Source organism: Schistocerca americana, chromosome X (assembly GCF_021461395.2).
Source record: "Schistocerca americana isolate TAMUIC-IGC-003095 chromosome X, iqSchAmer2.1, whole genome shotgun sequence".
In the NCBI taxonomy this organism is placed as follows: domain Eukaryota; kingdom Metazoa; phylum Arthropoda; class Insecta; order Orthoptera; family Acrididae; genus Schistocerca; species Schistocerca americana.
In genome coordinates, this window is record NC_060130.1 from 172,838,269 (window position 1) to 172,855,110 (window position 16,842).

A 16,842-nucleotide genomic window follows, 5' to 3' on the forward strand; every position below is an offset into this window, starting at 1 on the left:
CTCAGACTCCCGTGTTCTCGTCCATCGGAACGCAACACGACTGAAGTGCTTTGCTGCCGCTGCCTTGCGGGCTGCATACATCAGGGGAAGCTGCAACCTTATACAGTTTACCAGCAGGACTGAAGTGCTTTGCCGATACTGCCTTGCGGGTTGCATACAATAGGCGCAGCAGAAGCTTTTTGTGGTTCTCACTTTTCCTCGCTAGGTAGCACTCTACAAGTGGCACGATGAATAACAATAATGACGCGGGGCCGGAGCCGGGCAGTGTCAGTGTGGAAGATCAGGACGAGATGGTCGCGACGGAGCGCGAGCTTGCTGAGGACGCCCAATGGAAGCGCATTCAACAGAACACTTTCACGCGCTGGGCCAACGAACATCTAAAGACTGTCAACAAACACATCGGCAATTTAGAGACGGACCTGTGTGACGGTCTTCGGCTGATCACGCTTATAGAGGTCCTTTCGGGGAAGCGTCTGCCAAAGCACAACAAACGGCCGAACTTCAGATCACAGAAGTTGGAGAACGTCTCTGTCGCCCTTAAGTTCCTGGAGCATGACGAAGCTATACGGATCGTGAATATCGGTGAGTACTTGTCAGCCGCTATCGATCTCCGTACAAGCTCGGAGTTTGCGCGGACGCCCGTGCTACGTTGTTTCTCACGTGCGCGTATACTCGCAGACAGTTGGCTTTTCGCCTGGTCAAAATGAACTGGCATCCTGACTTCGGTGCTATTTTTGAGCCCCCGGTATACCCCTTTACTGGCCCATTGCCACAGCCTCCGCGATGCCCTACACAGCGCATGTGCGCGACCGCGGGATCGGAGGGGCGTGGCTGTCAATTCGATAATTTAAAAGTTCAAGATACCCACGCGTTTGCAGCGTTTGACTATTATTCACATTAGTTTAGTTAAATTTCATTCACGGTAGAATCGCTTTGGTTCAAGGCTTTCGAAGAACTTGATTTTAATGTGATAGTACTAAATTATAGAACATCGTTAAGATGTTACTGGCTGAAGTGATTGTTAGCGAGTGTTAGTGTAAATGCATCTACTGAAAATAAAATTTAGGTCATTCGCGCGGGGTGTCTGTCGCTGATCGTTGACATTTTTAGCAATTGCGGGAAATCAAAATGTCGCGTTTTTTAATTCTTAGACAAAACCAATCGATGCTCATTAATTTTTTTATTTGTCTCTCTGGTGTGTGTGTGTGTGTGGGTGTGTGGGTGTGTGGGTGTGTGGGTGTGTGTATTTTATAATGTGTTGGTAAGTTCAGAAATTTTCGTCCGCATAGATTTTCAGATATCTTTTTGGACATTTTTGTTTAATTTAAGATACATTATACTACTTGACCTTAAACTATCGTCGAACAGGCGAAATGTTGCAGGACTGAACATAAACACGTAAAACACTTTTTGCTTGTTTGCTATTTATATATACTCTTGATAAAATAACGCTCAATTTTTCAATATGTATCAAAATTTCAGCAATGATGAAATCGTAAGTACCTGTAATCTGATCTACAAGCGAATAAAGTAAAAGCGGTGATGATCATTCTAGGAGCTTAGACAGTAAATAGCTGCTCTTCTGCAGAGATTTCTCATTTTTTCACCGTTTAGTTTCTTGTAACAGTTTTGTAGTGTATACAACATACGCGCGCAACAGTGACGCCCACGTAGAAGCATCACAGCTACTGATTTTTCTCGACTGAGACTCATTCTGTCTCGAAGTGCGCATCGCAGTTGTTCCGTGGTGATCTTGAAGATGAGTGTTTCTGTGGCAATACTGCAACAATATACAACAGAAATGTTGAAATTATTGGCGTTTCTGTCTCAACGCTCCGAATACCACAGTAACGTTCGCACTTAGTCATTATATCAGGATTCATGAATGTTTTGAGCACTCATGCTAATGGGAGCCGTACAGTGCTGTCCTTGCTGTGGTCTTTCGTCAGCTACATCTACTGATTCGGGCGAGTGGAGGCAGGCTCTTAATTAGTTAGAATCTTATCGAGGCACGGTATGGTGCGCTTGCTTCCCTTTTCAGCGATGGCCAACAAATATCAAATGCTGCAGTACTTTTATTAACTGGTACTTTGAATCGCTTAATCAGTCGTTCACGACCCGGATGATGATAGGCTTTGAAACATTCCCTCACTTCGGCGCAGTCGAAAACCGTAGCTACTACTCGTCGAGCTGTCTCGACGTTGGTGTATTTCTTGGCGGACTGATCAGCAGTATTAGTGATCGCGGCTTGTTTGATTGCACAGTTCTTCCAGCGAAGGAAACTCTTTTGTCCAGAGTACTTGAAAGCACAAGATTATTACTTAGTCTCAAACTCGCGGGTGAGCAACGCTTTTATTTTATTTTTGGTCGAAGCAGTTATCCAAATTAGACAAGGATGTGAGAATTAGCCTTATTCCAGGACTCCCTCCCTCCCACCTAGATTAATTTGAGAAACGAAAATCAGAAGTCGGCCAGAATTTGAATCGCAGTTCTTAGACTGAAAGTTCAAGCGTTTTATGGCAGCGATTGAAGGTAAATGTTCTCTTATTTACTTGACCTTAGGGGTCTGTCAGTTTTTTCCCCCCTTACTTTAGTTTCGTCTGAAATGCGATTCGTACAGTGTAATCACGCCACACGGTGGATGAAAAGGTAGCGGTATTGAAAATTTAGCTAACATAGTCTTTGCAACAACATATTCTAAAAAAAAGGAAGCCGCTTTACATCTTAGCTAACATAGTCTTTGCAACAACGTATTCTACAAAAAAAGGAAGCCGCTTTACACCAAGTTGTCAGATGACATGCTGTGTATCTTCTGTACATTGATTCGCTTAAACCTAAAGCTACACGGACTGTGGAAGGACATGAGTGAGCGTGTGTGTAAACAGCAAAGACTTTTTCTTCAGTTCATCACATTGGAAACTTTAATCCTGTATAATTTTCTTACGCATAGGAGAGACTATAAGAAAAGAGCGGAATTTCAGTGCAGCTCACCGAAGTTAAAGGCCACGAGCTGATGAAATTAACTGTAAAACGTGACGTTTATAATTGAAAAACGACACTTCACAAATAATTCAATGCGTTGTCCGTGTCTTACTCCCTGAAACTCATTTTTACCCGTTTTTGCGATGTGTAAAAGGAGGCGCAAACGCGGTATGTCATCAGAAAGTGTGGGCGTCGGGTTGTTTCCTTTTTACAAAGAAAATTGTTTTTAAAATACAAGGAATAAGCAGTACTCCGGCAATGACAGAGTAGCATTGCCCTGTGCTTTCTGCCAGCGCTATGCAGCAACGCTTCTTAGTTGCTGCTGGACTACTGTATATTCTTCGCATTTTGCTCTCCCTCTCAATATATATCGACAGAACAAATATCTCGCAAGACTAATTTAGGTCCGCTCTATCGAATGGGCACTCTAAACTGCATTTTAAAAATAATTTTGTTTGTAGTGGGAAACTAACTGAGGCTTTCCGTTAACACTGGGACGTGATGAGCAGTATTTGTTTGGGTTGGCTCCGACTACACATTGCAAAGACAAAACTGCAAATATGTCCAAACATCAGAAAACAAACGTAACGACTCTTGGGAGGGACACTTTATTTGTGTGGCAATATTCTACGTAGTTGCTTAATAATTATTGAAGGTATGCCTTCAAGAACATTTGTAATTATTCTGTCTATATGTGAAAGACAATCTCTGGAACTACTGTAGGAATTTTGATACGGTTTTCACTAATAGACTGATTCGCGGGGAAGGTTTGTGTATACAGGATGAACCAAAATTCACGCAACCGGAGGGCACAGCTCAATTCCTTGCAAAGTGACAGAACAAAAATGTATGCACATTTTAGGTATAAAACGGACGTCAAAGGTAAATTGGAAACTACGTAATCCCATGCCTGCCAAGTATCTTCATTCAATAAACACAGCCATTGTGACCAGCAGTTAGAACTCAGCGTTACAATACTCAGCGTGCTAGATTTCGCAAGTTCGAATCCGGGTCTAGGTGTGTTTTTAATTTTGTACTTTTGATCTGCACGTTAATGCTGCAGTATACGTTGTCTATTAAACGATACGTATCTTACAATTACATTTTATTTATGTCGAACATAATTATTGGTCAGACACGACGGAAATATTCATGAAGAATAATAATCAGTTAAAAATAAATTATTTGTCAAAGTATTAAAATAATTACAAAACTTGCCATTGTGAAGCTGTTAAACTTACTACAATTTGGTAAGAGCTGCCAAGTGTAACAGTTTACGAACGCTTCCAGTGACAGCGTGTGTTTCGCAAAACGTACATAGTCTTCAGAGCAGATTCTCGAATCGACCCTCTGCATCAGCAAACATATAGGAGAGCTTCTGTAAAGTTTGGAAGGTAGGAGGCGAGGTACAGGCAGAAGTAAAGCTGTGAGGAAGGGGCGTGAGTCGTGCTTGGGTAGCTGAGATGGTAGAGCACTTGCCCGTGAAAGGCAAAGGTCCCGAGTTCGAGTCTCGGCCCGGCACACAGTTTTAATCTGCCAGGAAGTTTCATATCAGCGCACACTCCGCTGCAGAGTGAAAATCTCATTCTGGATATAGCGATTCACTCTACCATTTTCTCTCTAAGCTATTCGCTAAAAAGAATGTACTCTCATTTCTGTTGTTAGTACTAAATAACTGCATGCGGTTTGATAAGGACCTGCTACAGTTACTGTATAACGATTAAGAAGCCAGATACCATTTCAGGCAGTCTAAAATTTGAAAATTTAAAAATGCAGCGAGAACCAGAATCTAACTCGCAAATTCAAACATTCTAACGCAATACTCTACCTGCTAGACTAACCGGCCAGCATAGCTGCAGTATGAAGATATACTGTCTGATCTGAAGTATCCAGACACCTACTAGTGGACATCAATATGGGATGCACCCACTCTTTGCCTTTATTACGCTTTGAACTCTGCTGGAGACGCTTTCAGTGAGGTGTCCGAATTTCTGAAGGAACGGCAATCAATTCTTCAATAGCTGGAACCAGAGAAGGCAGAGATGTTGGACGCTGGGTTCTGGAGCCAAGTTTTCGTTCCACTGGACTCGGGTCGGAACTCTGGGCAAGCCAGTCGTTTTCAGGAATGTTGCTGTCCACAAACGAATGCCTCACAGATGCTGTTTCATGACAGGGTGCACTTTTGTGCTGATGCAAACAATCGTAGTCTCCGAACTGTTCCTCTGCGAGACTCAATACACAATACTGTAAAATGTGTTCGCGTCCTTCCTCATTTAGCGTTTTCTTAAGCGCAGTAATGGGCCCCACACCCTAACTGAGAAAAACTCTCCCATACTGTAACATCACTTCCTCCATACTCTACTGCTGGCTGGTAGCGTTCTCCAGGTATTCGCCAAACCCAAACCCTTCCATCGGACTGCCACAGGATATACGGTGGGCGTTTGAAAAGTCCGTGCAAAAATAAAAACTACTTACGTGTTTGGGGTAAACCTTTTTTATTTTTCGGCATAGTCTCCTTTTAGACTTACACACTTCGTCCAACGCTGTTCTAATTTGTTCATTCCTTCCGAATAATAGGAATTGTCCTAGTCTCCAAAATAGCTATTAGTTGGTGCAGTCACCTCCTCGTTTGAATTAAATCTTTGTCCCGCCAACCATTTCTTCAAATTGGGGAAACAAATAGTAGTTCGAAGGAGCCAAGTCTGGAGAATAGGGGGGGGGGGGGATGTGGAACGAGATGGAATCTTATTTCCATTAATTTTGCGACTACAAGTGCTGAGGTGTGTGCTGGTGCATTGTCTTGATGGAAAAGGACTTTTTTGCGGTCCAATCGCCGGCGTTTTTCTTGCAGCTCGGTTTTCAAACGGTCCAATAACGATGAATAATGTGCACCTGTAATAGTTTTGCCCTTTTCCAGATAGTCAATGAGGATTATCCCTTGCGAAGCCCAAAAGACCGTCGCCATGACCTTTCCGGCCGAAGCACTGGTCTTTGCCTATTTTGATGCAGATTCTCCCTTGGTGACCCATTGGTTAGATTGTTGTTTGGTCTCAGGAGTATAGTAATGTATCCATTTTTCATCCACAGCGACGAAACGACGCTTAAAGTCCTGCGGATTCTTCATGAACAGCTGCAAACCATCCTAGCAACACTTCACACGATTCCGTTTTTGGTCAAGCGTGAGCAATCGTGGAACCCATCTTGCGGATAGCTTTCTCATGTCCAAATGTTTATGCAAAATATTATGTACCTGTTCATTCGAGATGCCTGCAGCACTAGCAATCTCACACACCTTAATTCTTCGGTTATCCATCACCATATCACGGATTTTATCAATGATTCCCGGAGTCGTAACCGCCACAGGGCGTCCAGAACGTTCAGCATCACTTCTGCCCATATGACCACTCCGAAAATTTTTAATCCACTTATAAAATGTTCTATTCGAAGATGCAGAGTCACCGTAATGTTTATCAAGCTTCTCTTTAGTCTCCTGAGGCGTTTTGCCTTTCATAAAGTAATGTTTAATCACCACACGAAATTCTTCTTCGTCCAATTTTTGACAATCTTTAGACTTCCTTGATTCGCACCAATGCCAAACACAAAGAAATGGACCAATATGGCTGAAACGTGGTGTGCGTTCTTTCCAAAGATGCTACTAACTGAACATGACCTCGATACGCGCCGGTGGTGCCATCTCTTGGACTTTGCGTGGTCTTTTCAAACGCCCTTCGTAGAGCGATTCGTCGCTCAAAATCACTCTCTTCCACTCACCCACTGTCCTCTCTTGACAACCTCAAGTGTCATTTAGCACTCACTACAGAAATATATGGCTTATGAGTAGCTGCTCGACCATTGTAACGCCGCCCCCCCCCCCTTCCTCTTTCTAACTACCTACCCACAGCCACTGTGGTAGCTGGACTACTGGTAAGCTCTTTGAAACTGACGAGTGATCCCTTCCGCCGATTTGATGCCCTTTTTTTTTACAACCGCCCTCTGCAGTACTCTACGGTCGTGCTTGTTCCTTTGCGTTTTATCTCGGACTCGTCACAAACAGCCCATTTGGGCAGCTTCAGAAGGGTCAAAATGTCACTGATGGACTTTTTACTCAGATGACAGCTAATGACTAGTCATCGTTCAGTCATTGAGCTCACCTGACCGACCAATTCTGCTGTTAACTGCTTCTCTACTGACACTCGCACTCACTCGACTTTCAAGACTACTATAGCCTTGTTTATTCATAGTATAGGCACTCTAAGTACCTTGCCTGCGTAGTGCTCTGATTTTTTTGTTTTTTGTTCTTCTCGGTTAGGTTTGTCATATATCGTGTCAATCAGTTTCATGCAGTTATTCTGTTACTGGGTGCATTTAACCGCGCATTAGGTCCGGCCACCGCGTGTTCGGTCGCGATTCATCTGTTCTGACTGCTGCTCCAATGGATAGAATTGGCCCACTTCCCTTTATACTTTAGGTCTGCCTTTCGTGACACCTAGTGGACAATTCCGCATTGCATAGTGGTGTCCGCATACTTTTGATCAGACAGTGCACTTATACCTCTGATTAAAGTGTTGCCAACTAGATTTTTTTCGACGACCATTTTCTATCCAAAATATACACTGAAGGGAATTTTGTTACTTTTCTTGTACTATTAGTATGAAAGGAATCGCACTGTGACGCTCGTGTGCGGGGATTTTGGTTCACCCTGGGTAATTTATAAATATTGCGAGAAAAGTGGCTGAATTGTGCTCAAGTTAAAAAAATTAACCTAAGGACATCACACACATCAGTGCCCGAGGCAGGATTCGAACCTGCGACCGTAGTAGTCGCGCGGTTCCGGACTGAAGCGCCTAGAACCGCTCGGCCACTTTTTTTTTTTTTTTTTTTTTTCATTTTGTTCGTTATTGATCGTTGTGTTTGGTCGTTGCGGACGTCGCAAGACAGCCTGTTCAAGTTCGGTGGTTGATCGTTCCACTCAGTTTTTTATTACAGAGGCCAACCGGCTCTCTGACGGAACACGCTGAGCTACCGTGCCGGCTACCACTCCAGCCGGCTGTGCTGAAGTCGCCTGCGCGTTTATCATCTGTACTTGAAGGCTAATCTCAGCAAACTACAGTAGGGATTTTGATACGGTTTTCACTAATAGGTCGACAGACTCATGATTAAGGTTTCTGTGCATGGTTTATTACCGATATGCAATCGTCCTCCCGCAGATTCTTAGTGTTCCTGTGCGAAGCCGGGCAGGACGCTAGTTAAACATAAGTCCATCCGAGTCTTTGGTGGACTCAACTATCAAGTCAACTAGTGTGGGCTTCCTGCCGGGGGCGCTATGCTCAAGTCATATCCTCAGTTCTTTGAGCTGTTACTACTAGAAATGGGTACACCACGTAGCAGGTGCTTCACACATAATGCAATGCATGCACGTTGTATATTTCGGCATTGCAATTCCGTGCATATTGCAACAGATGTACTGGAAGATGTATCTGGTTACAGTACATGACCTGTTTCAGCTTGAAGTCTGTTTGATTATTTTGTTCAGTGGACGGAAAAAAATATGTACTACAACCAGAGACTACAACGGTCCCGGAATCGAGGACGAAAACTACCATTTTTTTAAGCAGTCTCCTTTGCAGACTGGGTATTTTGTTACAAATGAACAAGTCTGCCACTATTGTTACCTACGATTGAGCCTGAGCCTATGTGATCATCCCATTTCACGTCCCTAGAACCTCGATTGGTGCCGGTGTACATTGTATGATCAGAAGTATCCAGACACCCCAATTAATGCGGAACTGACCACTACGTACCACGAGGGGCCGGATCCGCCAGTATAGAAATGGGAGAGGAACATTTTGTTGTTAGTAGAGGAGTAACAGAATGGGTCCGTCAGGTGAGATGAGTGACTCTGAATGTGGACTAGTCATTAGCTGTCATCTGAGTAACAAGTCCATCAGTGACATTTAAACCCTTCTAAAGCTGCCCATAAGGGCTGTTTATGATGTGACTGATGTGTGGGAACGTGACGGAATGACCACAGCTAACCCGAGACCAGGTAGACTGCATTTAACGAATGACATGAGCCCTCGAGGATTGCGGAGGGTGGTACTAAAAAGTGGCATGAAATCAGCAGAAGGAATCACTCGTCATTTCCAAAGTGCTTGCCAGCAGTGTAGCTAGCACAATGGCTGTTAGTAGGGAATTAAAAATAATGGGGTACAGTGGTTGCGTAGCTCGTCATAAGCCATACATTTCTGCAGTCATAGCTAAGCGGCACTTGAGGTGGTGGGAAGAGCGACGATACACGACAGTCGGTTAGTGGAAGCGACTGATTTGGAGTGATGAATCGCACTATACCCTGTGGCAATCCGATAGAAGGGTTTGGGTTTGGTGACCGTCTGGAGAAAGTTACCTGCATCATGTAAGGGGCCAATAGCGAAGTATGTAGGTGGTGGTGTTACGGGTACTGAGGTGTTTTTCTTGGCCAGTGTGTAGTCACCTTATTGTGCTTAAGAAAACGCTGAATGCAGAAAGATATGCACCGACCTTACAGCATCGTGTGCTGCATACAGTAGAAAGGCAGTTCGGAGACGATTACTGTGTCAGCATGAGAGTACACTGTCATAAAGCAGCACCTGGGAGGCAATGGTTTGTGGACGATAACATTCCTGAAATGGACTGTCCTGTCCAGAGTCCCAACCTGAACCCAATGGAACACTTTTCGATGGATTGGAACGCCGACTTCACTCTAGATACCATCGACCAACCTTCGCTGGGCTCGTTTCTTGAGGAAGAATGGTTTGCCATTCCTCCATGGGCATTCAGACACCTCACTGAGAGTCCCTGGCAGAGTTCAAGCCACCGTAAAGGCCAAGGGTGGACGCCCCTCACATTAATATCCACTAATGGGTATCCATATATTTTTCAAATGTTCAAATGTGTGTGATATCTTATGGGACTTAACTGCTAAGGTCATCAGTCCCTAAGCTTACACACTACTTAACCTAAATTATCCTAAGAACACACACACACACACACACACACACACACACACACACACACACACACACACACACACACACACCCATGCCCGAGGGAGGACTCGAACCTCCGCCGGGACCAGCCGCACAGTCCATGTTGTAGCTCCCGCGCGGCTCCACATATTTTTGATCAGATCGTTTAGTCTTGATGAGTTTAGGGCAAAGTTTACCTTGCAACTCTTCAGAAGGTAAGAGAACAAAGTAAGAACGAAAGATCAGTGTCTAACATCTCGTCGTCCGTGAACTACACTGGTCTGCAAAACATAAGGATGAGATAGATTAAGTAACGTAACATATGAACTGCTCGGTGGCAATGAATGAAAGTACCGGGGGGGGGGGGGGGGGCGGGGGCGGCGGTTGTTGCCAAAGGTTTCCCAGTCGCGCGCAGAACGCTGGACGTTAAATGGGGTGAGGTCAGCGTGACCAGCGCCGAATGGGGTTTGCCCCGCAGCGGGAGGCAGTTGAAGGAATGTGAAAGACATTGTGTGACAGTCAGTAAGCATTTACGTTGCGCTGTATCGGTGTTCATGATAACATGGCCTGGGGCAACATTTTGGTGACTTTACACGGGAAAAATCACCGGCAAACTGGAAGGAAAATCAACTGTGACGAGTGTAGCCAAGGAGTTTGGTATTGCTCTAAAGTGCTTCTCTCGCATGTGGGTATTCCGAACCACATGCAGCATTGTTGAAAGAGAAGAGGTGGTCGATCACGATCAACTACAACAGCAACATTGTGCAAAAGGCAAGAAGGGACCCCGTCAAACAGCGGGCGCAACGACAACCACATTTAACTGGACTGCAGAGCGCGCTATCTCACGCTCCATAGTGGTACGGCGATTGAATGGCGGTAGTCTCTCTGCCCGATGACCAGTACATTGTGTTCAGTTGGCACGTGCCCCCCCAGGGGGTCCACAACTCTTTTGTGGACACGTGCGTAGCGAGCACGGGACCCCGAGCTAATGTGGCCCTCCTTCCTTTTCCGGGCTGCATACCTTCCCTTCCCTTTCCGCATCCCTCCCCGTCCCCCATCTTCGCCCCCCCCCCTCACCTCTGTCTTTCCTTCCTTTCTCCCCCTCTGGGAGTATGGTTTGTGCCTACGTCCGGAGACGGACGCTCGAAACTGTTCCAAATTCCTTGCTCTTACACTTGCCAGTCCTCGTCCTTCCTCTGTCCTTCTCTTTTCCTTCCCTCTTCTCCTTGCCCTTTTCTCCGCTACGGCGTTTGAGACCCCCTCTTCTTTCCTTTCCCTTTCTCTTCTTTCCTCCCTGTGCGTGTCTGAAGGCCGACCCACGCACTTCCATGCGTAGCCGGTGACGGGGTAACGCGTAATTCCCCGCCCCGGGTAGACAGGTAGGACACGTACGTACCCCCTGGTAACGGCCAGGCCCAGGGAGGGGTGATTACCCGAGCTGATACCTTCCGAACGTGCCGATTGGTCCCTCCGTCCGTTTGTCGGGAGGTGTGACCTGAGGTGTGAACAATCACCTAAGGCGGGTGTGCCCTTGGCGAGGGCCCCCACAAGGGAGGAGCGCGCCATCGGAGACGCCGGTAATCATGGGGGATTCTTCCGCAATGGTTTCCTCACCTTCCACTATGTCTGCTCACAAACGTAAGTTCACTGAGTCTCAGCCACAGACTGTTCTTCCATCGTTGCCACAGTTCCTTGTTGTTTCTCGGTCTGACGAAGGTCACGACTTTTCCACGGTCAACCCTTTCATTATACAGAAAGGTGTCGACGCAATTGCGGGTCCTGTAAAGTCTTGTTCCAGATTACGGAACGGCACCCTGTTGTTAGAAACACACAGTGCCCTCCAGGCTCAAAAATTGCTGCGTACTTCTCTGCTCCACACCTTCCCTGTCCGGGTGGAACCGCACCGTACCTTAAATTCCTCGCGTGGAGTCGTTTATACGCGCTCCCTCGATGGATTGTCTGACGAAGAAATTCAGCATTACCTGTCTGACCAGGGCGTCACAGCTGTTCATCGGGTTATGAAAAGGGTTGATTCGAACATCATTCCAACCCGCACTGTCTTCTTGACATTTGACAAAGTTCAACTCCCATCAAAAATCAAAGCAGGCTATGAGATAATTTCCGTTCGCCCTTATGTCCCAAACCCTACGCGTTGCTATCGATGTCAGCGGTTCAATCATACCAGCCAGTCCTGTTCCAATCCGGCCAAATGTGTTACTTGTGGCAAGGATGCCCATGAGGGTGCTTGTCCACCTCCATCCCCTCGCTGCATCAACTGTATGGGTGACCACGCTGCCTCCTCTCGAGATTGCCCCGTTTTTAAGGATGAAAAGCTCATCCAGGAAATAAGAGTGAAGGAAAAGGTGTCGACATTTGCTGCTCGAAAGTTACTCGCCAGTCGACAGCCCACCGTGCCTCAGAAAGGTAAATACAGCGCTGTCCTTGCTTCTCCTCGACCAACAAAGGAGGCGGCCACGCAGACTTGCGACTTCACCTTTAGTACCACGGTCGTCAGATCGGCCAGCGCAAAGATCGCCCGTTCAACCTCACCCCTTTCGCCTGCCCACTCTATGGCTCACCCTTCATCGGGTTCTGTTAAATCTCGAGCCCAAAAGTCAGACGCCAGGTCTTCGAAAAAAGAGCATTCTCGTGAAGAGTTTTTACGTACCGCAACTTCACAACCATCGGTTCCTCCTTCATCTAAACATCATACTTCTAAGAAGGCTACGAAGACACACAGTTCCTCTCCTTCTCCGCCAAGGCGTGTCCCATCTACAGCACCACCTGGCGGAAATCGCCCTCGGCCATCTTCTGTGTCGCCGAGGCGCACTGCTGGTGGCCGGTCAACTGGCCGATCGTTGGTGGCAGGAGCTACTCCTGACCAACCTATGGATCAGGATCTTCTGCCTTCGACTGAATGCCATTCCATGCTGTCGGTCGCAAGCTCTGAGCAGTCGTTGAGTTGACAGCACCCTTGGTCACGTTCCTCCATTTTCTGTTCACCCTATGTCCATTATCCACTGGAATATCCGCGGCATTCGCGCCAATCGGGAGGAATTGTCGATCCTTTTACGATCCTACTCGCCGGTCATCTTCTGTCTTCAGGAAACAAAGCTGCGTCCCCATGACCGCTTTGTTCTCCCTCATTTTCAGTCCGTCCGATATGACCTCCCCTCTGTTGAAGGCACTCCAGCCCATGGAGGACTCCTGATTCTGCTCCATGATACTCTCCATTATCACCCAATCCCCTTAAACACTTCCTTCCAAGCTGTCGCCGTCCGTCTTTCCCTTTCTGGATACACGTTCTCTCTTTGTACGGTATACATTCCATCGTCTACACCAGTGGCACGAGCTGATATCCTTCATCTTCTTGATCAGCTTCCACCCCCCTATTTGCTGGTTGGGGACTTCAATGCCCACCACCCGCTTTGGGGATCTCCACATCCTTGTCCACGTGGCTCACTATTGCTAGACGTCTTCCACCAAGCGGATCTAGTCTGCCTCAACACTGGGGTCCCCACATTTTTGTCTGCCTCCACGTTTGCTAGACGTCTTCCACCAAGCGGATCTAGTCTGCCTCAACACTGGGGTCCCCACATTTTTGTCTGCCTCCACGGCAAATTTATCTCATTTGGACCTTGCGGTCGGTACTGTTCCGCTAGCTCGGCGCTTCGAATGGTTCGCCCTTGATGATACACACTCGAGTGACCACTTTCCATGTGTTCTTCGACTGCAGCCTCAACTGCCATATATGCGCTCGCGTCGCTGGAAGTTTGCCCAAGCCGATTGGACACTTTTTTCGTCTCTAGCGACATTCGATGACCGTCGCTTTCCCAGCGTCGACGATGAGGTCACACATTTTACCGACGTTATTCTCACAGCTGCGGAACGTTCAATACCACGCACCTCCGAATTGCCCCGGCGCCCTCCAGTTCCTTGGTGGAACGAGGCATGCCGTGACGCAATACGTGAGCGGCGACGTGCTCTTCGCATTTTCCGTCACCATCCAACTTTGGCCAACTGTATCCGATATAAGCAGCTCCGTGCGCGATGCCGTCGCGTCATCCGCGATAGCAAGAAGGCAAGCTGGAAATACTTTATTAGCTCATTTAACACCTTCACTCCCTCCTCGGAAGTTTGGAGTCGGCTTCGACGGTTCTCAGGCGCGCCTAGTTTCTCCCCGGTCTCTGGGCTCACTGTCGCGCATGATACCTTAGTGGACCCCGTCGCAATTTCTAACTCATTGGGTCAGCACTTTGCTGAGATTTCGAGCTCTTCAAATTACCCGCCAGCGTTTCTCCCGAAGAAACGTGCAGCGGAAGTGCGACATCTTGCTTTCTCCTCTCACAATCGCGAAAGCTACAATACTGTTTTCTCCATGCGGGAACTCCAACATGCACTCTCTTCTTCTCGCTCCTCCGCCCCAGGACCGGATGGTATCCATGTCCAAATGTTGCTGCATTTATCAACCCATAGCCTGCGTTACCTCCTTCGCCTTTATAATCGAATTTGGACCGACAGTACCTTTCCCAGGCGATGGCGGGAAGCTATTGTCGTTCCCGTTCCGAAACCTGGAAAGGACAAACATCTCCCCTCTAGCTATCGCCCCATTTCTCTCACGAGTAGTGTCTGTAAGGTTTTGGAGCGTATGGTGAATTACCGTTTAGCTTGGTGGCTGGAGTCCCGCAGTCTTTTAACACCAGCCCAATGCGGATTCCGAAAGCATCGTTCTGCCGTTGACCATCTTGTTGCTCTCTCCACTTATATCATGAACAATTTTCTCCGGAAACGCCAAACGGTAGCAATATTTTTTGATCTGGAGAGAGCATACGATACCTGTTGGAGGACAGGCATTCTCCGCACACTGTTCTCTTGGGGCTTTCGGGGCCGGCTGCCCCTTTTTCTTCGCGAATTTATGGCAGAGCGCACATTTAGGGTGCGGGTGAACACTACTCTCTCCCGTACTTTCTCCCAAGAAAACGGGGTACCCCAGGGCTCCGTGCTGAGTGTTGTACTGTTTGCCATCGCCATTAATCCAATTATGGATTGTCTCCTTCCTGATGTCTCGGGCTCCCTCTTTGTGGACGATTTTGCGATCTACTACAGCTCTCAACGGACCAGCCTTCTTGAAAGACGTCTTCAAGGATGTCTCGATCGCCTCCACTCGTGGAGCATCGAAACCGGCTTCCGTTTCTCACCCAGTAAGACCGTTTGTGTAAATTTTTGGCGACGTAAGGAGTTTCTTCCGCCCTCCTTACATCTAGGTCCTGTCAACCTTCCGTTTTCCGACGTCGCTAAATTCTTGGGTCTTATGTTTGACAGAAAACTGTGCTGGTCCTCCCACGTTTCCTATCTTTCGGCTCGCTGTCTGCGTTCGCTTAACGCCCTCCGTGTCCTGAATGGTACCTCCTGGGGAGCGGACCGAGTGGTCCTTCTCCGCCTCTATCGCGCCTTAGTGCGCTCGAAATTGGATTATGGAAGCATAGTCTACTCCTCTGCTCGGCCGTCTATTCTTCGGCGTCTCGACTCTATCCACCACCGTGGATTACGTTTAGTACCTGGAGCTTTTTACACCAGCCCTGTGGAAAGCCTTTATGCTGAGACTGCTGAACCTCCGCTGTCCAATCGGCGGGCAGTCCTTCTGAGTCGTTATGCTAGCCATCTGTCATCCATGCCTGCTAATCCAGCGCATGACCTTTTTTTCGACGCCTCCTTTGATGTCGGGTATGCAGGCCGCTCCTCCGCCCTACTACCCCCGGGAGTCCGCTTCCGTCAACTGCTCCATTCTCTTTCCTTCCGCTTTCCTAAAACCTTCTTGACAACTTGGGGTACAGCACCGCCTTGGCTCCGTCCCCGGATCAACTTGCTCAGAGACCTATGTCAATTTCCCAAGGATGGTACCCCTACACTTGTTTACCGTCGGGCATTTGCTGCTCTATGTGCACAAATGACGGATGCCACATTTATTTACACCGATGGCTCGAAAACATCGTTAGGTGTAGGGAGTGCCTATATTGTTGGCGACACCCCAAATAACTTTCGGCTTCCCGACCAGTGTTCGGTTTATACTGCGGAGCTTTACGCTGTTCTCCAGGCTGTCCACTACATCCGCCGCCATCAGCGGATACAGTACGTAATCTGCTCAGATTCTCTCAGCTCTCTCCTAAGTCTCCAAGCTCTTTACCCTGTGCACCCTCTGGTCCACCGGATTCAGGACTGTCTGCGCTTGCTCCACCTGGGGGGCGTCTCAGTGGCGTTCCTCTGGCTCCCGGGACACGCTGGTATCTGTGGAAATGAGGCGGCCGATATAGCGGCCAAGGCTGCAGTCTCTCTTCCTCGGCCAGCTATTCAGTCTCTTCCGTTCACCGATCTACGGAGCGTTTTATGCCGCCAAGCTGCTCATTTATGGCATGCGCATTGGTCAACACTTCCCCACAATAAATTGCGGGAAGTGAAAGCCCTTCCTTGCGCTTGGACCTCTTCCTCCCGAACGCGTCGTCGGGAGGAGGTAATTTTAGCTCGACTCCGGATAGGGCACTGTCCTTTTAGTCATCGACATCTTTTAAGCGGTGATCCTCCCCCACTCTGTCCCCACTGCTCTCAGCTGTGGACGGTCAGACACCTTTTAATTGAATGCCCCTATTTTAATCCGTTACGCTCCCGTCTACAGCTATCGCCTGATCTATCGTCGATTTTAGCAGATGACACGCGCTCAGCTGACCGCGTTCTACAGTTTATTAGTGACAGTGAAATGACGTCAGTCATTTGAAGCTTTTTTTGGGGACAAGCAACCCCTTTCTGTAGTGGATTTTTAAGCCTTCCTTCTGCCTTTAGTTACTCAAATTTTATGATTTTG

General features: G+C 47.5%; 1 protein-coding gene across 4 annotated transcripts in view; it reads left to right on the top strand.

Moving 5' to 3' along the window:
* Positions 1-212: 212 nt before the first annotated feature.
* LOC124554863 (filamin-A) overlaps positions 213-16,842 on the top strand; it is a 546,889-nt gene continuing 530,259 nt past the window's right edge. For all 4 annotated transcript variants that reach the window (XM_047128531.1, XM_047128533.1, XM_047128532.1 and 1 more), the window contains exon 1: positions 213-582. In XM_047128531.1, coding sequence (XP_046984487.1) covers positions 228-582 — 355 coding nt within the window. In that variant the 5' untranslated portion in view covers positions 213-227. The remainder of the gene's footprint in view (positions 583-16,842) is intronic.